Source organism: Conger conger, chromosome 1, assembly GCF_963514075.1.
Source record: "Conger conger chromosome 1, fConCon1.1, whole genome shotgun sequence".
Classification (NCBI taxonomy): domain Eukaryota; kingdom Metazoa; phylum Chordata; class Actinopteri; order Anguilliformes; family Congridae; genus Conger; species Conger conger.
In genome coordinates, this window is record NC_083760.1 from 87,647,606 (window position 1) to 87,675,333 (window position 27,728).

Genomic DNA, 27,728 nt, shown 5'->3' on the forward strand with positions numbered 1-27,728 from the left:
CGGCCTCACGTGACTGGGCTCTCACCTGGCACCCACGAAGTACAGGTCACAGGAGGGATAGTGGTAGGAGAAGTCCCGGCCGAACTTGGGAATGCGGGTTTTGTAGTAGTGGCCGTGCTGGGAGTGGAACTCCACGTAGCGATCGCAGTGAAGAAACACCAGCTGTGCATGCGAACACAGACGCAGATGAAGACAGACAGGCACACACACACACACACTCACACTCACACTCACACTCACACTCACACTCACACTCACACTCACACTCACACTCACACACACACACACACTCACACTCACACACACACACACACACACACACACACACACACACACACACACACACACACACACACACACACTCACACACACACACACACACACACACACACACACACACACACACACACACACACACACACACTCTTCAGGGGTCCTTTAAGGCCTGGACTGAATCAGTACTATCCTCAAATTACAAATGTTGCACTTTATCTCCACAAACCAGTCAGCTGTGTGTGATCACTGAATTTAATTTTTTAGGTTCAGGTGTTAAGGGCAGAAGTTGGCTGAATACAGGCCACACATTTCGCCCACGCTGGGGCACGCACTCACCTTGGAGTAGTCATCGGAGAGGATGTCGAATGCCACAACTGCGGAGAAACCAAACACATGGAGGGGTTAGGACTACAAGGCTGCCATACCCACCCACGGGGGCAGGGGTCTCCTGGTCCGGGAGAGCCACAGGGGCTGCTGGGTAATGTAGTTCCTCAGCACATATCTGGCCAGTTAAAGCAGCTGATTGCACAGTAAACCCCTGATTTCCTGGGTCAGACTTTTGTCATTTTAAGGCGAAAACAAAAACCAACAGGACACATGCAGCCCCTCCAGGGGCAAAATTATAGATCCCTGTCCCTTTCAAAGGCACTTCATTATTTCCCACATTTTGCAAGAAAACACAAATATGACCAAACAAACAGCTCGACGTTTAATATCCAACGCTCCCAGCTCGAGTGGAATTAGACATGGTTTCTGCATGACAAACATGGCACATGTGTTGTGTTACCCGAGCCTGTGTGGGCGACACGGGGCGACACGGTCGTTAAAAATTAATCGGCGTATTAAATCCCTGGCCCTCCTGAGCTTTCATTAGTCAGGTCAACAGAGAGCAGCCGTGAACACCCGACACTGCAGCCGAGAGGACCAGATCCTGTTCCCATTCAGCACATACAGAGGACCTCACCTACACCTATACCAATACAACCTAAGCCCTAAAGAGAGCCCACTCGTCCCTACATAAAGCCACTATGACACCCGATACCTCTCCGTACAATACAACCTAAACTCTAAGGAGTGCATACTCATCCCTGCACAAAGCCAATATGAGACTACAGACAGCATAACCTAATCTCTAAAGAGTCCCAACTATGAGACTAGACAACATCACCTATAGCTCTGCATACGATACAACCAAATCTCTAAAGAGCACCAACACATCCCTACACAAAGCCACTATGAGACTACAGACAAAATAACATATACCTCTGCGTACAATTAAACTTATACTGATATGAGATTTGAGTTCAATAAAACATTTGTGTTTGCCACCTACCATCAGAATCCAGACATCTTTCAAACTTCAGGGACAGCTGGTAGGTGTCGTAACATCGAATTCTGGGTTTGTAGGTGCCTGAAAGTATGACAACTCAAGATCAATCTTGATTGACAAGGTCTCAGGTTCATCAGGTTTAACACTTGAAGAGTATATATATATATATATATATATATATATATATATATAATTTCAGGTCAGTGTCCTGGATCTCGACTGATTGCTAGTAGTCATTGTTACATCAGCATTACAATGTTCAATTAACATTCTAATCATATGTGATCTTACACCTAAAAAGGCTTAACAATGAAAATAAAGTAGAAGAGTCAAAGTTAACTGTCTTGCAGTGATACTAACACACTGAGGACACAGAAATGAAAAGATGCCAGCGAACATGGAGCACAAACAGACAAGAAACTCTAAAACCATTTTAACCGTTCTCATCCTCCGGATCATTCAGCTCCTCACCTGCGGCCAGAATATACTGGCCATCCCGGGACACCTTTATGGAGGTGCACACTGTCGGCATGTCGAAATCCTGGATAAGCTCGATCCTGCGCTGGACGTCTGAGGAACGGATCGGGGCAGGGGGTGGCTCAGCAAATCAAAAACAAGCGACAAGCAACCTGGCTAACAATAATCTTTCGCCAACGATACTCACCCGCATCTTGCTTCTGTAAAGCCCTTTTCTTCCTGTCAGAAAGCCACTGGGAATAAGAAATGAGAGTGTTTACATTTACTTCAGCTGAACGACTAATTAAGCTACGCCACCGCCTCCAGGTACCAGAGTACCAGGGACGACAAGCAACAGACTCAGTTGTTATTACCGTACATGTATGACACCCGTCTGCTAAAGCGTTCTGCAAAGTTACTAACTACACAAAAACACTTGCAGCTTGTTAGCCATCTAGCTAATTTATGTTATACTGGACAACTGTTTTGATAGCAGCATCATGCCATTATTTTGAACAGTATGATGTTATCAGGTACGTTATTTCAAGACCATGACAGGAAGCAATTTCTTTTATAGCATATTTAACTAGGGTAGGCTTGGGCAAACTTATCGGTCGTGGGCTAGTAATGTTGGTACTAGCAATTAGCTAGCTAGCAAGCAAACAAGACAGGTTATCAAGTTAATTACCTCTGGTAGAGATTTTCCGTGGCTTAAATTGTATATCTTCACGTCGTTCACGCTGGATACCTGCATTTTTACTATGGTCACCCTAACCTCTCAATCATAATAAAGTCAAGTGACATTAGGTTTAGCTGACAACCCAGCGATGAGTTCTACTCCACGTTTCTCTGGTACTGTAGTTTGCATTCCATCCTGGGCAAAGCATGAGCGAAAGCGGTCCACCAGTTAGTACGTTCCGTGTGGGAACCGTACTGTGGAACAGTAAGGTTCCCTAGCACGTTCACTTAGACGTTGACTTCGTAGGCCAAATGAAAAACTTGTTTAAAAAAGAAGCACATATTCGACGACTTCTACTACAATTAAAATAAAGATGGAAACATTAACCTTAATTAACTGTTAGCGCTCATATTTCCACAATAGGCTATTTGCAATTATTTATAGCAGTTGCAGTCAGAGATATAAAATGTTATGCTTCCATTTTGCAATAGGAACTAAAATGAATTGGATTGAACGGGTTGTGATAGTTGATACGTGATTCATAGTTTTGAAAATGTTTCTACAACAATGTCAGGCGCGCATGAGTGCTGTGGCCTCAATGATTGTGAATAATAAATAATAGCCTAAACAATTATTGACAAAACATGTTATTCAACATAAATAAATATGAATGAATAAATAAATAAATAAATATGCGGCAGGGAATTTTGAAATTGAAATATTACTTCTTGAATTCTCATCATTTAGATCTACCTACACACAATTTAAATTCAACTGCAATTAAAAGGTGGCCACGCTGGCATCCTGTATGTTCACCAAAACAGACACGCTATAAGCTTAAATACATGCTTAAAAGGTGTGTATAACGCAGCCTGTACGCCCATGTCCGTTTCTCAGAAGAGGTATCATTGTCAAGTGGAAGAGGGTATCCGAGAAGAGGACGAAGGAGCAGTCGCAATATGCTAATACACCTGTACACATTATAGCCTACCTGTTCGCTTGATCTTAGCGGGCTGCAGTCCGTGCTTGTTTTTCCACTACAGACTGCACTGATGGATACCCGCTGTGGTTTTGGTTTGTAGGAAACGGGTTTTACACCTTGAAAGGGAGCTTGCCGTCTACCGTGGAGGTGCAATAATTCAATGCAGACTCGCAAGTTAGTGGACACTCGAAAGAATGGACAATTTCACTAGAAGGTGAGCATGGAAAGTTCGATATATGTTAGTTTTTATAGATGCATTATGGCAATAGTTCCGGTAATCTAATGACTATTCGTGGTTCGGTACAGTGTTTGAAGTAGAGTCATATTTGCACAGTAATACAAAGTTGTCGCTGTGTTCGCAAATTCTCCTGTTGAAACTGATTGGTAAAGTGAACTGACCTGACCATGTAACGCAGGTGTACTGTTGCTCTCATTACTTTATAATTGACCCATTAAATTATGTTCATTTCCATTACGTCAATTATCTGTGTTTATAAGCGATATATACTGTATGTAATATCGGTAGTTTTTTTTATTACTCTCTTATGAGGACGAATTTCCTTGGAATACACTCAATAATTCTATCTGTGAGGTTAGAATTAATGTGATAAACTGAAAACTTAAACTAAATTTGATTCTATCCCTGTTAAAAAATTGCAACTAGTTAAGCTGGTAGAGTAAACTGGTGGTCAACTCTTGGGCAAGCTGACTATATTGGTTGGCCAGCTAAAAGTGTTGAAAACACAGCTTTGCTGCTTTAAATTAGAATTTTCAACAGGGATTCATTAGCAGTGCAGTCATTGGAAATGCGTTGTTCCCAACTTTAGGTTTTCCTGCATAATCATATGGATAAACTAAACCAGAAACTTGAACAATGTCTCAATTTAATTCAAGGTAAAATGGTAGTAAAATCGTGACCACAACAACACTTTTTTTTTTCTTCTCAACCTATTATTCTCAGGCTTTAGTGGAAGTGATTGAGCAAGGGATTGGAGAGGGGAGGGGGGGGGGGGCATTATGTCAGAGTTCTGGGTGATCTCGGTCCCCCTGGATAAGGTCAGCCTACAGTCGCTGGAGAAGCTGAACCGCGCTGCGTCCAAGACCAGACTGGCCTCCGTCTTCAGGTTCCCCATTCCCGAGCTGAAGGTACGATCCGTCAACACAGCTGGACGAGGCAATTCCTGAAGCAATTTTCCAAAGGGCACAACGGCTGTAACCCACCTGGGAATGCGCAAACGCACAGCCAGGGACCTTTTGAGGGGCGGGTGCTCAAAGTGTGGAAAGGCTACACCAACTTAGAAAAACTGTTTGACGACGACCAGTTATGCCGATTTTGTTTTTGCCAAAATGAATGAATGAAAATTAACGATAGCAACAATAATGATCAAACATAAAATCATTGGGGCAGTTGGGGCAGTTGGGGCAGAAGGCCCAGGTGTTTGGGCATCCAGAGCCACCCCCTCTTCACGTGGTGCAATTTCAACCCCAGTTCCCTTTGACCATTACGTTACACTGCCACAGTCACTTTCAAAGACACTGACTAAGCCCAGTCATAGACTAAATTGCATTTTGAATGGAGATTCAACTCAGTTTAGTCCATGACTAAGCTTAATATGTGTATGTGAAACTGGCCCCCAATTATTTAGATGAAGTTGAAGCTAAAAAAAGGGAAGTTTAGAAAAGGGTCCGACCAAACAGGATTTTGGAACTCGAAAACGTGCGAGAATGAAAAGCCAGCACCTTCTGTTTGCCTTTTAAGAACTGTAATAGGAAGTAGATGTTTATTTTCTAGGCGGATTCTCCAGCTGACCAGGATGAAGTGCATAATAACTAGCCCTGTGAACATCCAGCCTATGTTCTAATCAAATCTTTTGCCTGGTGGTTGGCTGGCCTTCCGTTCCCAGTGGGGATTTGAACCAACAGCCACCCAGATGCAAGATCAGGCCAGAATTTGAGAGGATCAAATACGCAGTACTGCAGAAAGGAAAATACCTGAGGCGCTACAAGCCAGTTCGTAGAAAACGAGGACGAATTAGGTGCTCTACAACCAGGAAAATGTGCTCCACTGTCACTTATTTAAGTCCTAGTGAGGTTGTCTGGGTGAGGAGTCTCGTATTATTGTAATATTATATAATTATATTATTCCCAGGCCTGGAACAGCCATATTTACCACCATTGCCCCCTCCCCCTCCCTCCTCCTCCAGGACAAAATGCCTGGTTGTACCCCCTTGACAGCGACCCTGGTCTGCGGGATGCTCTTTCAGATGCAGGGTGTTCGGTTGCCTCCGCTAATGAAGTCGCATCCTCATGTTTCTTCCCCCCAAGCTGCATCCTTTAAGGAGACACTTCCTCTGGCCTTCTAAAGTGTCTGTCCCAAATTCTTCAGTTTTTGGTGGATTTATCTAAATCTACGGTCACTCACTGGTGTGCCCGTGTCCCGGCAGGTGGGCACTCTGGATGTCCTACTGAGTGTCTCTGACGACCTCAGCAGGCTGGATGCCTACACAGAGAGGTAAGACACGGTGATTTGTGATAAAACTGGATTTGTGGTGTTTGCCCGCCCCTTTCCTGGTCTGTGAGCCTTGTGCCGGGTGAACAGGCATTGGTCCTCATGGACATTTGGTAGCTTGCAAATACAGACTCACCATGACACTGCTCTTCCTCATCTTCATCATCCCTCCCCTCTTCTTTTAAGCCCATTGTAAGTAATAATATCACCGCTACATTTTTCTAAAAGGATGTATTAACATTCAGCATACGTTATGTGTTGCTACTTTTGTGTTACTTTAGACAGATTTTGTGTTTTGTGTCAAAGTCTACTTATACACACTTGTCATGTGTGTTACAAAGGTGTGTGTTCTTCACACAGACGATGTTGAAAGTAAAACAAAATGTGTCTGTTTTGAGTGAGTACCTTTTCCTTACAGACCATAGAAAAACAAAACTGTAGATGGCGGAACTGAGACAAAGGGAAAAACACAAGTGCAGACAGACACTAGTAAGAGGGGCAGCATGTAGCCTAATGACTAAGGTGTGTGACTGGGACCAGCATGTAGCCTAATGACTAAGGTGTGTGACTGGGACCCGGAAGGTTGGAGGGTCAAGCCCCAGTGTGGCCACAATAAGAGCCGCACAGCTGTTGGGCCCTTGAGCAAAGGCCCTTAACCCTGCATTGCTCCAAGAAGGATTGGTCTAATCAACTGTAAGTCACTTTGGATAAAAAAAATAACTAAATTATTATTATTATTATTATTATTATTATTATCAGATAAGCGGGCCACTATCCTATTCCAAATAGATCAAAGCAGATTGGTGAATTGACGCAGAAAAAGTGACCGGACCATAGATGTCTGTGTGGGTAGATTGTCAGGACCATAGAGTATATACTCTGGGTAAACCAAATAGACTTGGCTGTACAGCTCTGGTTTAGTGTGCCCAGCCAGCAGTCACTTGTAATTGATACACGGGGGTTGCGTGGCGGGTTTCTTAGATTCATTTGCAGGAAGGAGAGGAGAGGAGGGAGGAGAGGGGGGAGGAGAGAAAAGAGCAGACCAGTGTCAGGTCAGGCCCCATTATAGTGTTGATTTCCTCATTAGAACAATCCAGGGCTGGAGATATCCGGTGTGCCGCATTTCCCTGTGATCAGGAGAAACCTTCGCTTTCCCTGTGAAAACGTGTTCGGCCCGGCTGCTGTTTTACGCTGTGCTCGTGTATATATTACTGTGCCATTTGAAGTTTAAGGCCCGCACGTTTAGAAAAATAGCAGATAGACTCAAAACAAAATAGCCATTGAATCGGTATGGTACACAAATCGACTGCTCCAGGACGATAAGAAAAGTTAAAAACACGAAAAATCTGTCTCTCACCCCATTCTCTCCCCTCTCTCTCTCTCTCTCTCTCTCTCTCTCTCCCTCCACCTGCTTCTATCCCAGTGTCATTCAGAGGACAGCCCAGTGCATGTTGGAGGTGATGGAGCACTCCAAAGACAAAGTGCAGGAGAATGCGCTGGCCAATGGAGGTAAGCCACGATGAACCAACCGACCAACAGGAGGCTGGGAAATGACTGTTCGTTAAAGAGCGATTGCACCCACTGTATCGGCCTGACCCTGCCTAGCACACAAATCCAAACTGCTTCTGGAAGAAAGGTTTGATCCCGCCCTGGGTGTGTCACAGTGTCCCTGAGCAAGACACCTAACCCCCAGTTGCTGGTCGGTGCCTTGCATGGCAGCCCATCGCCGTTGGTGTGTGTGAATGGCCTGTAGCGTAGTGGTTAAGGTACATGACTGGGACCCGCAAGGTCGGTGGTTCAATCCCGGTGTAGGCACAATAAGATCCGCACAGCCGTTGGGCCCTTGAGCAAGGCCCTTAACCCTCCATTGCTCCAGGGGAGGATTGTCTCCTGCTTAGTCTAATCAACTGTACGTCGCTCTGGATAAGAGCGTCTGCCAAATGCCAATAATGTAATGTAATGTAATGAATGGGCGAGGGAGAGGCATTAGTTATGAAGACACTTTAGATAAAGGCGCTATATAAATGCAGTCCGTTTCACCATATTAAACATTGATTAACACTTTGGGAGCGACATTGGCTCCAGCGGTAAGAGCAGTTGTCTGGCAGTCGGAGGGTTGCCGGTTCAATCCCCCGCCCTGGGTGTGTCGAAGTGTCCCTGAGCAAGACACCTAACCCCCAAATAATCCTGATGAGCTGGTTGGTGCCTTGCATGGCAGCCAATCACTCTTGGTGTGTGAGTGTGTGTATGAATGGGTGAATGAGAAGCATCAATTGTACAGCGCTTTGGATAAAGGCGCTATATAAATGCCAACCATGTACCATTTTAGCCTGCTTCAGTGGAGCTGGTGGACAATGACAGTTTGTGTGAACTTTTCCCCCGTCAGAATCAAAGACTCAGCCGAAACGTGCCCAGTCAGCTGCTAAAGCCTACTTCCAGGGCCTGCTGGGTAGCTTGGCTCACATTATGGTTATCTTACCTGCATGCGCGTGCAGAGATTTTGTGTTTGTGTTTGTGCATTGTGTTTGTATTGAATTTTATTGCGAGTGTGTGTTCTGCTGTTTTATGCTGTATGAGACGCAGTATGTGCGTCACATGGCATTACTCATGTCACATACTATATCATATGTGCGTCATATGTGTGTGCATGCATGTCTGTGTGTGTGTGTGTGTGTGTGTGTTTGTGTGTGCGTGCGTGCATGCAGGTCTGTGTGTGTGTATGTGTGTGCATGCATGTCTGTGTGTGTGTGTGTGTGTGTGTGTGTGTTTGTGTGTGCCTGCGTGCATGCAGGTCTGTGTGTGTGTGTGTGTGTGTGTGTGTGTGCATGCAGGTCTGTGTGTGTGTGTGTGTGTGTGCATGCAGGTCTGTGTGTGTGTGTGTGTGTGTGTGCATGCAGGTCTGTGTGTGTGTGTGTGTGTGTGTGTGTGTGTATGTGCATGCAGGTCTGTGTGTGTGTGTGTGTGTGTGTGTGCATGCAGGTCTGTGTGTGTGTGTGTGTGTGTGCATGCAGGTCTGTGTGTGTGTGTGTGTGTGTGTGCATGCATGTGTGATGTTTGGTGAGCGTGTGCTTTGTTTTGGGATTGTGTGATAGTGTATGCTACGCAGTGTTGCATTGCTGTTCATTCGTCCTGTGATGCTGTGGCCATGTGTGTGTGTGTGTGTGTGTGTGCGCGTGCATGCAGGTGTGTGTGTGTGTGTGTGTGTTTGTGTGTGTGCGCGTGCATGCAGGTGTGTGTTTGTGTGTGTGCGCGTGCATGCAGGTGTGTGTGTGTGTGCGTGCATGCAGTTCTGTGTGTGTGTGTGTGTGTGTGTGGGTGTGTGCATGCGTGCATGCATGTGTGATGTTTGCTGAGCGTGTGCTATGTTTTGGGATTGTGTGCTAGTGTGTGTACACAGTGTTGCATTGCAGTTAATTCCTCCAGTGATGTGGTCATGTGATCCTTCTCCCAGTGGATCTGGCCAGTTACGTGACACACTTCCAATGGGACAGAGGCAAGTACTCCACCAGCCTTCCCCTCAGAACGCTGACAGAGGTCATCTCCAAGGTAACGCCCTCTCTTCCTCATCTGACAACCGTGCTTAACTATCCATCTGTGCAAAAATCAGTTTTACCTATGCCTTGTACTGCCAGTAGAGTTCAGGCTAAGGGTAAATGCAATTTGTTTGTGTGTCTGTTTGTGTGTGCGCGTGCGCATGTGTGTGCATGTGCGTGTGTGTGTGTGTGTGTGTGCGTGTCTCAGCAAGTATTCCAGACAGAAACAGATCTGAAGTCTCGATCCGCTGCCTACAGTAATGTGAAGTCCAGCCTGCAGACCATAGAGCACAGGACAGAGTGAGTGTGTCCCCTGCCCCCTTTCATCTCTGATCGCTGACCTTTTTCTCCCTGTCTCATATTACACACGCTAATACACCCGTGTATGACAGTGACTCTGTATTCCACACTCTATTGTGTCATAGAGTCACATGTTCTCTGTTCTGTGTTCCACATTCTATTACACATTCTGCGTTCTCTGTTCAGGGTTCCATCTTGTATTCTGGTGTTCTCTGCTCCAAATTATAATTGTGACATTTTCAACTGCTCACCACACTATTTTTCAGAACGATACTAACCACCAGCAAAAGTGTGTAATAAATGAGTAATTACAGTATCATAAAGTGATCCTTTGATTGTAGCGTGAACACTTTGTAGAAATGACTGCCCTGTCATGTGCCGGTTGGTCATATCGATTGCATATTGATGTATGGTAAGCTGTGTGTCACGGTTGACAGTAAATGGTTGCCATAGCAGCAGGGTAACTATATCTGCTTCCTATCTCTCAGGGGGAATCTTCATACGCGCACGCTGACAGATGTGGTGAAGAGAGAGGACCTGGTGCTCGGCTCGGAGTACCTGACCACGCTGCTGGTGGTGGTGTCCAGGTGAGGGATGGTCAGGTCGTCTGACGTGGGGCTTGCCACACCTGGTGAGACCTGGTCCCGTGTCGGACAGGACCGGAATTCCCCAAAACCACGGCTGAGATTAACGCCAGCAGGCCTTCCAGCAGTTACTCTGTGCAGTCACTCTGGTTCATGAAACAGGGGATAAGAAATTACCTTAATCCTTTCAGATGTGAGATCACAAATATGTGACTAGAAGGTTCTTAACTGAACATTCTCGTGCTGATGTAACAATCACCGCTGGCAATTGAATGCTGTGGAGTTCTGGAACACTGACTTTTGAAAAAATCCATGAGCTTCACTTGAGTTTTAACATGTTAAAATAACCTAGGCAATATGGTGGCATACATGTGCTTTGCACTTGGGAAACATGGTTTTTTGAACATTTTTCATGGTATAATGGGTGAAGTTAATATAAACTCCCATGAGAAAACCCATGTGATTACTGGCTGTCTCTCTGTCCATGCGTCTTCCTGACAGGGAGAACTTTGCTTTGTGGGAGAAGACCTACGAGTCCCTCACTGAGTTTGTGGTTCCTCGTTCCAGCAGGTGAGATCTCTTCAGTGCAGGGCTTTTCAACCTTTTCTGATCCAGGGACCCCCCCACCCAAGCTCACAGGCAGCCAAAGGACCCCCACCATCATTGTATATACAGTAGATCCACGTGTGTGAGATACAAAGACATAGATCAGTCTAACAGTGACTTGCAGTATGCCAACACTGCCATCGAACCAGCTAACAGTGACAAGGACAAAAATAAACGAAATGCAATGTCTCCTTATTAGATAGCAAAAACAAGAATAAAGCTATACTCATTCATTCATTCATTATCCTAACCCGCTTATCCTAAACAGGGTCGCAAGGGGGCTGGAGCCTATCCCAGCATACATTGGGTGAAAAGCAGGAATACACCCTGGACAGGTCGCCAGTCCATTGCAGGGCATAAAGCTATACTTATGATACATTTATTTCCTGAGATTCACATGTCATTCACATTTGTGAATTTGATAAGCACTGTGGTACCTCTAATCACATACAGTCAGGACTTCAGGGGTGACCGTTCCACCTGTACGGTACAGTCAAGCCCAAACGGGTCCCAAACGGTTCGATCGGGTCAGGCCGGTTCAGGGGTCACCCTGAACAGATACGGACACGTGTAGGCCAACCGCTTGGTCTGCGTGCGGCGGCGGTCATTCTCCCCGGCGGTGTAAGGTTACCCCTGAGAAAGGAGGCGAGAGTGAGGCGAGGCTGCGGCCGGTCCTGGCAAACACGGTGGCAGTGAACGCGCCTGACAGCCTGACAGTCCCTCTCCTGTCTCTGTGCCAGGGGGCCAGGGCAGAGCAGGCAAACTCTAACCACCTCAGAAGAGCCAGACACGTAGCTTAGTTTCACTTTAGTGCACATAGGGGGGCGGCTTGTAGCGTAGTGGTTAAGGTACATGACTGGGAGCCACAACGTCAGTGGTTTGAATCAGAATGGGTCAAATGCAGAGGACAAATTAACCCACAGGGTTCAATAAAGGATATCTTATCTTATCTTATCTTACATCCCTGGTGCAAAATCCAGCAATGACCAGCTTGAAATGACCACAAATCCTTAATGCATAAGCCATATGCTACTAAACTGCCTAATTGGGGAGAGCTGGCTATATCTGATGGTACTGATGGAGTATTTTGTGAATTGATACTCAAGGAAAATCAGGGGAAGTCTCTGCCACTGCTTAGTGATTAAAACAGATTAAACAGATTAAATTGTAAATTGTGTTTATCATTCAACACGACGTGAAAAGGCCGCGTGTTAATTTCCGATTGATTGAGTCAGATCATTGGCATGCTCGCTCATCAATGAAAATGAAAGAAAACAGAGATCAGTGATTAGTTTAAAGAGCCTCATCAATTCTGAGCTCATAGAGACACCACTGGAGGTGACAGTTGACAGTGTGTCTGTCTGTCGATACACCACAGGAAGTTACTGGAGGAGTCGGAGGGAGGGATTTTCACTGTCACCCTCTTCAAGAAGGCCGTCAGCGACTTCAAAGCCCAGGCCAGACGGAACAAGTAAGGCCCTGCCAACGTCGAAAAGCATTAAAAATGCAGGAGAGCAAAGGATTTCATCAACCAAGGCCTAGTTTTCACTGGGGAGTGGCCTGGGGCCTGTATCACGAAGCAAGATTACTGAGTTAGTAAAACCCAACTGGCCAGTTCAACCTTTCTCAAGCTTACAATTATGAGGTTCTATGTGTCCTATGTCTATAGTTTTTGTCAAAAACATATTAACATAGGAACCTTGCTAATGTTTTTTCTCACTCTATACCAGGGGTGTCAAACTCCAGTCCTGGAGGGCCGCAGTGTCTGCTGGTTTTTGGTGTGCGTCAGCACGAGAGATGAATTTCTAAAACCTTTCATTGGCTAAAGAGTCCACACACCTTGTTCTCAAGGCCTTAACTGGCTGCTTATTGAAAGGAAACCACAAATGCCAGCACACACTGCAGCCCTCCAGGACTGGAGTTTGATACCCCTGCTCTATGTCAACACCTTTCACTTAAACAAAAAACAAACATAGATTCTAATCCCAAATCTTGATATCTCAAAACTAATTATATAATCCTATAATTCCAGTCTCACTTTGTCTCCATAGTTAATCGTTATAGAAATGGATTTGCAGCCACTCAGCCGATACCGCGTGTGTACTTACGAAAATATAATAGGTGACCAAACTGTGTTGCAGGTTCACGGTGCGAGAGTTCAGCTTCGAGGAGTCAGAGAAGCAGGGAGAGGAAATGACCAGGCTCCACACAGATAAGAAGGAGCAGTATGTGAGTGAGCAAGGATCCCGGCTCAATCCCACACGCACTCTCCCCTGCTACTCGACCTAGCTAGCTAACGTTAGCTGCCTACTGTATGTCTCAACCCCTTTCAATAGCTTCGTAATCGCATCGAGCTAGCTAGCGAACGTTAGTCATGTCAGTTGGGTAGGGTCATGGTAGAGGGGTAGGGCATCCTGTGCCGTATTGCTTAAATCTGTGTTCTTCCTCCTCTCAGGGGACCTTCGTACGCTGGCTCAAGGTGAACTTCAGCGAGGTGTTCATGGCCTGGATCCACCTGAAGGCACTGCGGGTGTTTGTGGAATCCGTGCTGAGGTGACTCCGCACCGGCTGCCGCTCATTGGCCGATGCACATCGTGCGTCAGGCACGCTCACATTCGGGTGATTGTGATTGGACGGGTGTGTCAATCCATGGTTTGTGATTGGTTATACAAACTAACCCGTGGTCTGCGATTGGTCAGGCACATTAACCTACGGTCTGTGATTGGTTAGCTATGGTAATCCGTGGTCTGTGTTTAGTTTGCCAAGCGAATCTGTGGTCTCTGGTTGGTTAGCCGTACTAATCCATGTTTTGTGATTGGTTAGCCGTGCTAATCCTCGGCCTGTCATTGGTTAGCTGTGCTAATCCTCGGTCTGTGATTGGCTAGCCGTGCTAATCCTCTGTCTGTGATTGGCTAACCGTGCTAATCGTCAGTCTGCGATTGGCTAGCCGCGCTAATCCTCGATCTGCGATTGGCTAGCCGTGCTAATCCTCTGTCTGTGATTGGCTAGCCGCGCTAATCCTCGGTCTGCGATTGGTCAGGTACGGCCTCCCTGTGAACTTCCAGACCGTTCTTCTGCAGCCGGACAGGAAGCGGAGCCAGCACCTGCGAGGGCTGCTGGACTCTCTGTACGCCCACCTGGACTGCACCGGCGCCGCCAGCAAACCTGACGTAAGGCCAGCCCCTCCCACAGCTTCACTGACGTAAGGCCAGCCTCTCTCTCAGCTTCACTGACGTAAGCCCAGCCCCTCTCTCAGCTTCACTGACGTAAGGCCAGCCCCTCTCCCACAGCTTCACTGACGTAAGGCCAGCCTCTCTCTCAGCTTCACTGACGTAAGCCCAGCCCCTCTCTCAGCTTCACTGACGTAAGGCCAGCCCCTCTCTCAGCTTCACTGACGTAAGGCCAGCCCCTCTCCCACAGCTTCACTGACGTAAGGCCAGCCTCTCTCTCAGCTTCACTGACGTAAGCCCAGCCCCTCTCTCAGCTTCACTGACGTAAGGCCAGCCCCTCTCCCACAGCTTCACTGACGTAAGGCCAGCCCCTCTCTCAGCTTCACTGATGTAAGGCCAGCCCCTCTCTCAGCTTCACTGATGTAAGCCCAGCCCCTCTCTCAGCTTCACTGACGTAAGGCCAGCCCCTCTCTCAGCTTCACTGATGTAAGGCCAGCCTCTCTCTCAGCTTCACTGACGTAAGGCCAGCCCCTCTCTCAGCTTCACTGACGTAAGGCCAGCCCCTCTCCCACAGCTTCACTGACGTAAGGCCAGCCCCTCTCCCACAGCTTCACTGACGTAAGCCCAGCCTCTCTCAGCTTCACTGACATAAGGCCAGCCCCTCTCTCAGCTTCACTGACGTAAGCCCAGCCCCTCTCTCAGCTTCACTGACGTAAGGCCAGCCTCTCTCTCAGCTTCACTGACGTAAGGCCAGCCTCTCTCTCAGCTTCACTGACGTAAGGCCAGCCCCTCTCTCAGCTTCACTGACGTAAGGCCAGCCCCTCTCACAGCTTCACTGATTGACTGAGGGTGTGGGGGGGGGGGGGGATCATTGGCATAGCCAAGAAGTGCAAACAGTGGGCTCAATCCAATCTCTTTATTTTCCACCTTTTTACTTGTCCTTTGCTCCTGACCTAGAAGTCAGTTGAGCTCCGCCACGTTTAAGGACATTTCCACCCGTTAGATGTTCCTCCTTGGAGCTGGAAGTAGAAGTTCTGAACTCCCCGAAAGGAGTGCATCCTGTGCGGAACTATTTTCTGACGTATAAACGATCGACCTGTGAGATCCGCCTCTCCCCGTCTGCCACATCCGTAACTGACTGACGTTTGAAGGAGCAATTTGCCCAATTCACGTTTTCCTCACGTCCCCTCTCTCCCTTCCTTTCCTTGCCTCCCCCCGACGGGTGAAGCTTGGAGCGAGGAAAGGACACAGGGAACGTGAAAAAAAACAACAACAGTGAAACATAAGTGATTGGAAAGCGCCTCAGGTTTGGTCGCTTCTGTGGTACGGGGTGTGCAGTTTAAAAGCACAGCGTGTGCTTTGTCTCCCCCTATCTGCCAGGCGGGGTTGGACATCCCCGACATGAGCATGGCGCCGCAGGACTACTACTCCTACATCTTCTACAAGATCAACATCAACCTGGTGACCGGCTAGGCCTCACACCAGCGCCCCGAAACTCAGACGCCCCTCCAAGTGACCCCCCCCCACACGCCCCACGCCCCCCCCCCCCAGGTGACACAGAGCAAACCCATTTTTAAACGGATTCAACTGATAGAAATTGTGCTCGGTCGCAATTCATAAAACAGTATTGTGCTTTTCCAACGTAAGATTGTTACGCTTGTGCTGTATATAATATTTGAAGCATTCGTACTGTTTGTACTGCAGCAGGGGTTTGGGCGTTTGGTGAATAGTTTAGGGAGGGGGCGCGTGCAAGAAAGCCTTCTATAGGAGATCACACCAGGGGCTCTCACCACTTCACAATAAACTCAAGGCTGCATTAAGACTGTATTCAGAGGTATTATTCAGAGGCATTTATCTGCTATCTAGTGGAAAAAGAAAACCTTTTTTTCCCCTGGGTATTCAAACTGAAGTGACAGAGAGCAGTGGACAGAAAGTGACAGTCTCTGTCATCGCCAGAGGCCCCAAAATCATAGTTCCAAGACCCAAGAGGGGGGGGGGGGGGCCCAAAAGGCAGAGGGAGAATGTGGGTGCTGTGTTTAATTCCTGTAAATCCGAGGTGGAGAGTGCAGGGGTCAGAAAGTAAAAGTCCTGCCGTGTGTGTGTGTGTGTGTGTCCTCCACCTATGAACTCCGCCAGCTGATTTCACCCATCAGTTCTACCTCCTGGCTGAGGAATTGTGCTTAACAAAATCCAGGTGAATGGAAGAACACACTGGAGAGGAGAGGACTTTCACTCTCTGAACCTGGATTTTCCCCACATCTGCTGTAAATAAAGATGCAAATTGCAATAAAATCGATTTTCTACTTTATTCTGTATATGTTCGTTTTCATCATTGCCCCCATCTCGAACCTTGCCGTGGCCATCATTTTAGAAATTGCCACATGTACGCACACACTGCGGTTTCCGTGACTACTGCCCATTCTCTTCAGTGCCACATTTAGACTGGAGTACACATGCAAGAAATTGAGTGTTGATGGCTCTCACATGCTGTAATTTTGCAATAGCGGGCATTGTGGCTCTAGAATTTGAGCCAAGGTGGCCGATCATAGCCCCATTAACTATGAGTGACAAAACTTTGGTTTGGCCTAATATTTCCTTGGAAAAAAAAAAAAACCAGTCCTTGTTCTGTTCTTTTTTCCAAAAACATTTTATTCCCACATTCAAAATTAAGAGCGGAGTATGAAAAAATAATATACAAGACAAATACCAATTATTTTTATTATTACCTCCTCCCTCAGCGAAAGCACACGGATGACATTGACTTGTACTTCTCGGCTAAATCACAGCAGGATGTGAACAGAAAAAACAAACAAACAAAAAAAACCGCGATATTGTCGTCAGTCAGTTCAATTTCACAAGGGGGGGGGGGGGGGGGAAGAGGTCTTGAGGGTGGGCGGAGACTCCGGATGTGTCCGAAATCTTTTCCCACAGACAGATCGACTGGCTCAGCCCGTGCAGAGGGGTGGGGGCACGTCCCGTCTACCCGCTGTGGCCAACCGGTCCACTGGACACTGTCGAAGCCCCCTCCCCCACGGCACATAGGACGCCCCGCCTGCTTTCTAGACAAGGTAGCAAAGCTGTTTGAGCATTTATCTTCTTTCGTTCTTAAAATAAAAATACAAATAAAATCAAAAAATCAGAAACAAACAAACAAAACCCAAAAAAAAAAAAACCTAAAGCGGTCCAGGTTTCCCCTCTTCCACAGGAGAGGAGAAATGGGAGGGGAGGGGGGGCTGAAACGGTGCCTGTGCGGCCAGGATGGGGCGGGGGGGCTTGACCCCTGACCCCTGACCCCGTCGGTCGACCCCATCGGACTCACAACTCGTCCTTCTCCAGGTCGTCGAGCTCCACATCGCTCAGGTCGATGTCATCCTCCACGGGCAGCTGGGAGGGAAAGAGAGACACGGAGAGAGAGTGAGAGACAGAACCAGATGGGATCACATTGGGGTGACATTGGCTCAGGCGGTAAGAGCGGTCGTCCGGCAGTCGGAGGGCTGGTGGTTCGGTCGGTGAGTCAATGTCCCTGAGCAAGACACCTAACCCCCCCCCAAATGCTCCTGACGAGCTGGTCGGTGCCTTGCACGGCAGCCAATCACCGCAGGTGCGCGAGTGTGCGTGAACGATGCATCGATTGTACAGCGCTTTTGGATAAAAGGCGCTATATAAATTCAAGACCATTTCCCAAGATGTTGAGAGTAAGAAGAGTGGTGGGTTTGTGAAATTTTGATGGCAGAGTCGAGGCCTGAAGCCCCCGACTGCCGACTGGAGCCGCAACAAGGTTAGCATGTCGAGCAGTAACAGAAATAAGATGTACCGTGTCATCACATTACATTACGTGGCATTTAGCAGACGCTCTTATCCAGAGCGACGTACAACAAAGTGCAAATCAGACACAAGAACACGTGCAAAAGTGGACCCGAGAGGACAGTACAGTTCCGAGTCCTAGTGTAAACATACAGAAATTCAGAACCCTTGAAGAGTACAATCAACTTTCAAACTAGCATACCACAGTTGGCAGCTAGAATACAACAATAGCAATTGTCAATAGCAATACAGCAGTCCCAGTCATTTACCTTAACCACTACGCTAGAGGGCACATCTTGATATTAGGTCCCAACTGTTAATGAAAAGAAAGCATCGCCCCCCACAGTACCCACCTCTCCATCCTTGCCGTCCCAGGGCTCCACAGCGTAGATTTTGGGCAGGACCCCTCCCCCGACGGTCGCAGTAGAGCCACGCCCCACCGAGAGGTCCCTGAGGGGGGGAAATGAAGGATATTAAAAATCTGAGAAACGCCATGGTGCCTGCCACACTTTCACTGCATAAATCCCGCGACCTTAAAAAGTGAGAGTCAGCTTCAACGGTCAAGTCTCCACGGTCTGTTCAGTTTCAAAAACACAACAACTGCTGCCTATGGATGCCCAAAAATGAATACCTGATTGACCTCTGTATCATTACACGCACGTGTACACAGAGGCCCACACCTCAATTTTGACATGAGACTTCAAGTCCCATCATGCCTTTCCCCAAAGCCACAAGGGACTTCCTGTTGGTCAGCCCCCACAGTGGACCATTCACCCATACAGATTCCGATTCAGATTCAAATGTTATTGTCCATTGCCTTCCAAGACAATGAAACGCATCCACTGCACTTGACCCATCCTAGTTACTTAGGAGCAGTGGGCAGCCAGTGCAGTGCCCGGGGACCAGGGTTCTGAGGCCAGTGCCTTGGTCAAGGGCAACGGGGCAGGAGCACACCCAGGGGCGATTTAAGACTCTCCCAACGAACCGAACCTGCGTGCGTTTGGTGTGCGAAGGCAGCGGCCCACCTGAGGAACTCGTGGATGCCGGTGTCGCTGAAGGAGCCTTTGAGCAGGGCGAACTTCATCTTGCGGGCGTTGATGGCGGCCATGGCGGGATAGCCGAAGCCACCGATGCCCAGGGCGCTCTCCAGGTCCATCTGAGCGCCGGCCTCCGTCCACAGCCATCTGCAGAGTCACAGACACAAGTTACTGACCCCGTACAGCTACTGACCCCGTACAGCTACACACCCCGTACAGCTACACACCCCGTCCAGCTACACACCCCGTCCAGCTACACACCCCGTACAGCTCAATCCTGAGACACTAACCCCATTCAGCTACTGACCCCATACAGCTCAAGCCTTTGAGCTACTGACCCCATACAGCTCAATCCTGAGACACTAACTCCATAAAGCTACTGACCCCATACACCTCAAGCCTGAGGCACTAACCCCATACAGCTACTGACCCCATACACCTCACGCCTGAGGCACAAACCCCATTCAGCTACTGACCCCATACACCTCAAGCCTGAGGCACAAACCCCATTCAGCTACTGACCCCATACACCTCAAGCCTGAGGCACAAACCCCATACAGCTACTGACCGCATACAGCTCAAGCCTGAGACACTAGTCCCATACAGCTACTGAGCTCAAGCCTGAGACACTAGTCCCATACAGCTACTGACCCCATACAGCTTAAGCCTGAGACACTAACCCCATACGGGATTAGCCTTTGAGCTACTGACCACATACAGCTCAATCATTTGAGCTACTAAACCCAACATCAAACCTCACATGCCTCAATTCTGCTGCGGGACTTCCAGACTGACCCCAGTGCACGTCAGTACTGCAGTACAGACCCCAGCAGACCCACACCGCTGGACTCACCCCCACATCTTCTTTTTGTACTTGTCAGCCATTTTCATCATCACGTCCAGGTAAGCGTTCCTGCCAGATGCACCTGTCAACAGGAATTAGGGACGTTACTTATGTTGGTTGGTTACAAAATGTTGGTTGTTGATACCACTACTAGTGAAATTCCACGATAGGAAATTTGATAACAGTATAAAAATTTTTTTAAAAAGAAGGCAGAGGGCAGAGAAGAGAATAACACAATATGGCATATCGTGGTGTGGCTTAAAATAATAGTATTTTAGTAGTACCTGTGTCCAGAATATGTGGGAGCACAGCGATGATGCACAGCTGGTAGTGTTCACAGGTGGTCTTCAGGACCTCTTCGTTTAACACCTGAGAGAGACAGGTACGGCCAGGGTCAGCAACACAGGTCCAGTCAGAATTAACTTCCATCCATCCATTATCTGAACCTGGTCGCAGGGGGGCTGGAGCCTATCCCAGCATACATTGGGCGAAAGGCAGGAATACACCCTGGACAGGTCGCCAGTCCATCACAGGGCACACACACCATTCAGTCACACACTCACACACTCACACACTCACACACTCACACACTCACACACTCACACACTCACACACACGGGCAATTTGGACTCTCCAATCAGCCTAACCTGCATGTCTTTGGACTGTGGGAGGAAACCGGAGTACCCGGAAGAAACCCACGCAGACACGGGGAGAACATGCAAACTCCGCACAGAGAGGAGCCCAGGACCTCCTTGCTGTGAGGCGGCAGTGCTACCCACTGCACCATCCGTGCCGCCTCAAAATGAACTTTTACAAGCCAATTAAATTGCTGTTACAACCAAAGCTTTGATAAGCATATGTATATATGCATTCCATACAAATCAGAATACATATACATACACACTCAAATTCGAGCATAATCTTATTTATTTAGCTCAACAATGTGCGTAAAATAAATATCCAGAGCGACGTACAATAAAGTGCAGATCAAACGCAGGAACAAGTGCGAAGAGGACCCGAGAGGACAGCACGCTTCCGAGTCCTAGCGTGACTAAATAATAATAATTTGGCTCAGGTCGGATCAGCCCAGCACCCCCAGACCCCTCAGGGGGTCCCCCTCTCACCTCCAGCAGCTCCGGCGGGGGGGCGTTGGCGGAGAAGAGGTCCAGGGCTCGAGCCACGAAGTCGGAACGGGTCCGGCCACCCTCGTAGTCCGCCGGCTCCTCGCCCTTCTGGAAGATCTTTATGGTGGGGAATCCCCGGATCTGCACGGAGCAGTGGTGCAGTAGTTAGGGTCGCGTGCTCAAAAGCCCTCTCCCTCACGCAAAGCCATGTTCAGTGCAAGGGTGTGGGAGAAAGGCCAGAGTTTTTTGTGAGGCAAGATGCAATAATAATAATATTGCAATACAAAACGTCAACGGACACTCACGAACGACAATTGAACTTGTGAACCGTTTTGTGGCACCCCTAGTTCAGTCGCAGAAGTCATAGGGTAATGTAAATACCGCAACACATCGCGGTGTACAGAGTCAATGGTAAACTGCCATGCGTCGCTGTGTTCAGTGTCAACACTAACAATGTTAAACCACTATGCATCGTTGTGTTCAGCGTCAATGCTAACAACATTAATCCCCCACGCATTGCGGTGTTCAGTGTCAGCACTAACGGTGTTAAACCACCACGCGACGCTGTGTTGAGTGTCAGCGCTAACAGTGTTAAACCACCACGCGTCACGGTGTTGAGGTTGAGTGTCAGCACTAACAGTGTTAAACCACCAAGCGTCGCTGTGTTGAGGTTGAGTGTCAGCACTAACAGTGTTAAACCACCAAGCATCGCTGTGTTGAGGTTGAGTGTCAGCACTAACAGTGTTAAACCACCAAGCGTCGCTGTGTTCAGTGTCAGCACTAACAGTGTTAAACCACCACGTGTCACGGTGTTCAGTGTCAGCACTAACAGTGTTAAACCACCACGTGTCACGGTGTTCAGTGTCAGCGCTAACAGTGTTAAACTACCACACGTCACGGTGTTCAGCGTCAGCACTAACAGTGTTAAACCACCACGCGTCACGGTGTTCAGCGCCAGCGCTAACGCGGTCGGGCCCTCACCCCGTAGCGGCTGGCCAGGCCCTGGTGCACGGTGGCGTCCACGGCTCCCAGGCGGACCTTCCCCTTGGTCTGCTCCTTCACCTCCGAGGCGGCAGCGGCCCACTCCGGCTCCAGGCTGCGGGCGGAACGGGCCATTACACCCTCCTCCATCCTCACACTACAACCACCCATACACTCCACTTCACACAGCCAGATATCCTACGGACGCAACGGCTTCGTTGTCTCGTCGGATTAATCTACAACTGAGTGAACAACAGTTTATCCATACATCATCCTGAGATGCAGCAGAACATTTTTTGGTGGCAATTCAAGAATCTTGACCCAGTGGTTCCCGAGCTTACCAAACAGCCTGATGACCGGCATTTGACTCGCAACCTCTCAGGGACTGCCACATATTTTGTGAAGTCAACAACATTATGCAATTCGTTTAGACATACTGTAACTGGTGATTACCGGCAACCATGTTGCTGCAGGCAAATGGGAACCATTGTTTATTTTCAATTTTTTTCTTTTTTTCATCGATTTGTTTATTTTTTATTAAAATGTCCCTTCTCAGTAGAGTAGGATATACGCTTCATGAGATTAAGACTCGTATAGAGACTCGTGGGGTGACCAAATTGACTACATTCACCAAAAACATCATTAGCAGTTTTGTTACGGCTGATGACTGCAGTAACAGCGCAACGAGACAGGTGGCGCTGTGACGCGGCGGGCTTACTTCTTGCAGTGGCCACACCAGGGAGCGAAGAACTCCACCAGCCAAGCGTCGTCGCTGTTCAGGACCAGGCTGTCGAAGTTGTCGTCCGTCAGCTCCACAACGTCCTTCTTACTTCCTCCTCCACCGCCTCCGCCTCCGCCGCTGCTGCCACCTCCGCTCTGTAAACGCACGGGGGAGGGTCACGCAACGGCGCGCTCTCAGCGCACAGCCACCGGCCGAACGACCGCAGTTCCGCCGCGGTCAGAACGGGACCGCGCACCCCCGGCCCGGCAGGAGGGGGAACGGAGGGGGGGGTCGCAGGTGAAGCTCACCTGTCGGCCTTGGTCGGAGCCTCCGGCTTTCCCACCCAGCCGGTCCTTCACCAGAGAGCGCACGGCATTCATGGCCCCGTCGATGATGGCCTGGCTACTGCGAGCACCTGAGAGAGAGAGAGAAATTAAGGGGGGAGGGGCAGAGAAGAGAGAGAGGGAGAGAGAAAGTGAGAGTGAGAGTGAAAGAAATGAAGGAGGCGGGGGGGCAGAGAAGAGAGGCAGATGTTCCACGAGAAGAGAGAGGCAGATGTTCCAGAAGAAGAGAGACAGGAAGTCAGGGGGAGGGGCATAAACAGCACAGGACAAGACAGGAAGTAGGTCATCAATACGAGAAAGTCACACTTGGGGACACCAGGACAGGGAGAAGAAGCGTGGCAAAGACAAGACGGACAAATACAAAGAAAGGCGTTCGAGGAAAAAAAAAAAGAAAGTTTACAACCACCACCATCCCGGCGCACGACCCAGGGGCCACGTTACCTTGGTAATCCTCAGGCTTGTTCTTATTGGCTCCAAACACCTTGAGGGTGGGGAAGCCGCGGATGCCGTACTGGCTGCCGAGTGACTTGTGCTGGTCGGCGTCCACCGCGCCCACCTTCACCACTCCCTGAGGGACGAGCAAGACGCCGGTCATCGTCACCGCGACGCTGCGCACGCGCGTGCATTTCATCACCACACCGCCCGTAAATAACAAAAAAACTACTCCTATAGCACCTTTCATGCAATAATCGGCAGCCCAAGGAGCTTCACGGTGGGGGAGACAGACAAAGGCAAGGCACGATAAATCAAGAATAAAGCAATAAAATGAAGAAAGATGAACAGAACAGAAAAGCAAAATGAACACTATGAAATACCACAACAATATATTTTGTAGATTTTAAAACCAAAAGTAAAAGTACAGCAAGATACAATAATTTAAAACCCATCCCAAAGTAGAATGTTTTTAGAGGGGTCTTAAAATGGGGCATCTATAGTCGGTCTGGGTAGGCTTCTCCGGTCCTTCTGTACTGTACTCTCAGAGTACATAACACATTATGACTGGCAGGTCCGAGGGCACCTTTGGGGCTCACAGTCATGTCAATGTCTACGTTCTCTTCATCTCAACGCTGCATCAGTGATTAGTCGCACAGTAGTGTCAATATTATAACCAGTTCAGTGTTACAATGAAGTCTCGGTCACCGTCTCCATATGGTTATACTCATGTCAACGATTACACGACATGAATGCTACAATCACCATCATGCAATCCACAAAGTCAAGAGTCAACAGTCATTTCAATGCGTCCATCTTAGGGGGGTGGGGGGGGGGGGAGGTTATTCCAGGTGTCTGGCAGAAAGCCATTGCATGGTGTTTGCTGGTGTCTAAAGCAGAGGTGGGAAACGATGAGCGTTTCGGTATCTGGGTTTCCAAGCGACCTACTGGCCTGAATTAACTTAACTGGGTCCAACATTTACACCAGCTGACATTTTAGCCACATTTCCTCATCAATGCATGAAAGACCGTTCGTGTGTCCCTATACGTTACGGTTTTACTGTGACCTAATCGAAGGGTGAACTAGGGTTTGCGTGTACAGCCAATTAACTCCTTTAGCCAGGGTAATTGGTGGAAGCAAAAAAAAAAAAAAAAACCCGCAAACACAATTGCCCCTGGGCAAAGGGTCAGTGCCCCAGGCCCAGGCCTGACCCTGATGCAGGCACGGTTTACCTTTAAGGCGGTGGCCACTTTCTTCCAGTCCTCCGTCAGCCTCTGGCAGTGACCACACCTGCAGGAACAAACTCGCCGTCAGCGAACAACGTTTACAGACGCCACGCACACAGTAACAGGGGCGGCCTGTGCCGTAGTGGTTAAGGTACATGACTGGGACACGCAAGGTCAGTGCTTCTAATCCCGGCGTAGCCACAATTAAGATCCCCTTGAGCAAGGCCCTTAACCCTGCATTGCTCCAGGGGAGGACCGTCTCCTGCTCAGCCTAATCAACTGTACGTCGCTCTGGATAAGAGCGTCTGCCAAATGCCAGTAATGTAATGACGTTGAGGAAACAAGGCGACCACACTACAATGAACCGTATGTGAAACAGACATCCATTGTGTAGGCTTAGTAGGCATATGAACTGAAATTTAACAATGGGGAAATAGTTTTGGCACCAATGCAGACTGACTGTATCCACTGTTCTAGAAAATGCTCTGCTCACATCTCTATATGGCTGGATGCATGCATGTTATTTTGGTTAGACGGTTTTCAAAACACCAAGAACAACTTGCTACAGGGCTGCTACAACAAAAACAAACGTCATTTGTCTTTTTAAGATAACTCAATTCATGCAATCAGAAAATAAACTGCCAGGCATGTGCACCTCAAGATCCTTTAGTTCCATGTAGGTATTGGGATATACACTAAATTACACACTTATATTATCAGTTAATTAATATCGTATACAATTGTACTAGATGCAGTACGTTTTATTTTTTCCGAGTGGAAGCCAGCCTGATTAGGCTGAAAATTGAGGTCACCGCACCTATAACGGCAGGAAGAAAACTGTGAGCCAAAGATGCCGATATAACACAACACGTCTCAGAGTAGTCGTGCCAATTCAGGGACAGATTTACCATGACCATAGGCTTATCCACGTTGATCGAAAACCTCAAACGCGGCTGGTCCTAGATGATCAGTATTTTCTGGTACGCGTTATGGACCTGGACATCTCGGAGCGCACAGCCGAAAAACTCACCATGGCGCGTAGAACTCGATCAGCCACAAACTGTCACTCTGTATAACCTCGCGGTTGAAGTTGGAGGGGTTGAGCTCCACGACGTCGTCGCTTGAGGAGTAGAACCCGCGCACGGTGAGTACTAACGTACACGCTAATGTACCGACTGGACACCGGGAAGGAAGAACACAGGACGTTAGGTCAGAGAGAGGACAACAGCCGGCAGTAGTTCGGCTAGTTAACGTCAAACAGGCAACAGGCAACAGGAACACTTTCCAAAGTAGCCTGATGTTCGTCATAACTTACGAAACCAAGACGATTCAATAAGTGAGCGAAATCATTGCACTTTAAACTGCAGCTAACACTTACTCAAGAGGTAAAATATAGAGGCATAATGACATGGGTATGGTGGAAAATAAACTTGCCATACTATCCGAGACTGGCTAATGGTATCTCCCGTCGTATTATGTGATGATATTCAGCTGTATTACCTAACCCAACGTGCCTCGCTGACTATCACTGAAGTTTAACAACTGCAGGGCGAAGCCTAATAGCTATAGTATATAGCCAATAACTTAGATAAACGCGATAAACAAACAGAAACACAGCATCGGCCTGCAAGCTAGTCATATCCAGCCGGCATCACTATTCAACTTGTTTTCCACTGTTGCATGACCACCTAACAAATGAAGCCAAATAGATAGCTCCATGGCTACCATAATGTGCCTATATTCCTCTAAATTTTGAAATAATGAAGCTGGACTCCTACATAATCATAAGGCCACTGCTAAACAGGTTCATCATTTTTCAGAAGGTGATGCTAACGTTACAACAATTAACAATATCATGCAAGCTAGCTAGGTAGAGAAAGAATTAGAATAGTTTGTTTGCAAATAAACATTAAGATATTATCTAAAAAAAAAAAAAAAAATGTTTAAAAGGTGGGATTTTTTATTTCTTACCTAATAAACCCTTCATGCTCGCTCTTGATTTCCAACAGCGTTGTGCCCAAGAACCGACGGTACACCTTTAGAACCACGACACATGCAATGGGCACAGTCGCTAAAGGAACACCAAACCTTGCCGTGGCTTGTGCTGATTGGCCGCAAGTCGGCGATGCAGCGCCGTGCCCAATGGGAGCCCGACGTGTATCTCCACGCCGTTGAGTGGCGTGGAGGGCCGTCAGTGGAAGACAAGTTAGTGGGGAGGGCGAGGTTTTGACTATTGACTTCAGAAGTAGTGTCGGCGCAAATTATTCCCCCCGGCCGCACTGTTAAAAACCGTTTCGAGAGGAGTGCAGACACTTTCGAATGAACAGGAATAAGATAAGTTCTCCAGCACGTATTGACAGACAATGTACTCTGACTCTAAATAAAATATGAATATTTTAAAAAAGCAGACAGCTACTCACATTTTTATTGATGTGCACTCCACTGTTACAATAGAGGTTGCCGTAGCTCTCTACATTTCTTAGATTGTATGGGCCTTGCAAGAGAGCTTCCATTTGAATTATTTCACACAACGATGGCATGCAACATATCTGCAATAACATCAGTGGAAAGGGCAACGACGCTACTTCCCTTATGCACTCAGTGACCACTTTGTTAGGTATTTATGAAACTTAACTTTTAGACTTAAGCCAACCACTTCAAGGTTTGACGTGTTGTGTGTTCAGAGATGCTGTTCTGCATACCTCTGTTGTAACGTGATTATTGTTGTCTTCCTGTCAGCTTGAACCATGTGGACATTCTGCTTTGACCTCTCTTATTAATAAGGCATT

The 27,728-nt window shown here is 47.9% G+C and overlaps 3 protein-coding genes across 3 annotated transcripts in view; 1 reads left to right on the top strand and 2 right to left on the bottom strand.

The window, feature by feature from the left end:
- nol10 (nucleolar protein 10) overlaps positions 1–3,033 on the bottom strand; it is a 24,872-nt gene extending 21,839 nt beyond the window's left edge. Inside the window, exons 1-6 of the mRNA XM_061261866.1 lie at positions 2,751–3,033; positions 2,271–2,316; positions 2,078–2,176; positions 1,610–1,687; positions 613–650; positions 26–162 (exon numbers count right to left, since the gene is read on the bottom strand). Coding sequence (XP_061117850.1) covers positions 26–162; positions 613–650; positions 1,610–1,687; positions 2,078–2,176; positions 2,271–2,316; positions 2,751–2,816 — 464 coding nt within the window. The 5' untranslated portion in view covers positions 2,817–3,033. The remainder of the gene's footprint in view (positions 1–25; positions 163–612; positions 651–1,609; positions 1,688–2,077; positions 2,177–2,270; positions 2,317–2,750) is intronic.
- Positions 3,034–4,740: 1,707 nt separating this feature from the next.
- atp6v1c2 (ATPase H+ transporting V1 subunit C2) lies at positions 4,741–15,909 on the top strand. Its single transcript, XM_061217442.1, has 12 exons — positions 4,741–4,869; positions 6,168–6,235; positions 7,656–7,741; positions 9,684–9,778; positions 9,974–10,065; positions 10,554–10,652; positions 11,151–11,219; positions 12,634–12,726; positions 13,397–13,484; positions 13,711–13,808; positions 14,296–14,425; positions 15,806–15,909. The coding sequence occupies exons 1-12, from the start codon at positions 4,741–4,743 to the stop codon at positions 15,896–15,898; spliced, it is 1,140 nt and encodes a 379-aa protein (XP_061073426.1). The 3' UTR covers positions 15,899–15,909.
- A 1,136-nt stretch (positions 15,910–17,045) lies between these two features.
- pdia6 (protein disulfide isomerase family A, member 6) lies at positions 17,046–27,053 on the bottom strand. The gene is made up of 13 exons (XM_061245030.1): positions 26,911–27,053; positions 25,970–26,114; positions 24,946–25,003; positions 23,722–23,848; positions 23,245–23,351; positions 22,934–23,091; positions 22,216–22,330; positions 21,235–21,375; positions 20,395–20,479; positions 20,120–20,192; positions 19,255–19,413; positions 18,583–18,679; positions 17,046–17,809 (listed from the first exon to the last, which is right to left on the bottom strand). Exons 1-13 carry the CDS (start codon positions 26,924–26,926, stop codon positions 17,741–17,743), a joined length of 1,350 nt encoding a protein of 449 aa, XP_061101014.1. The 5' UTR covers positions 26,927–27,053; the 3' UTR covers positions 17,046–17,740.
- Between the last annotated feature and the right edge of the window lie 675 nt (positions 27,054–27,728).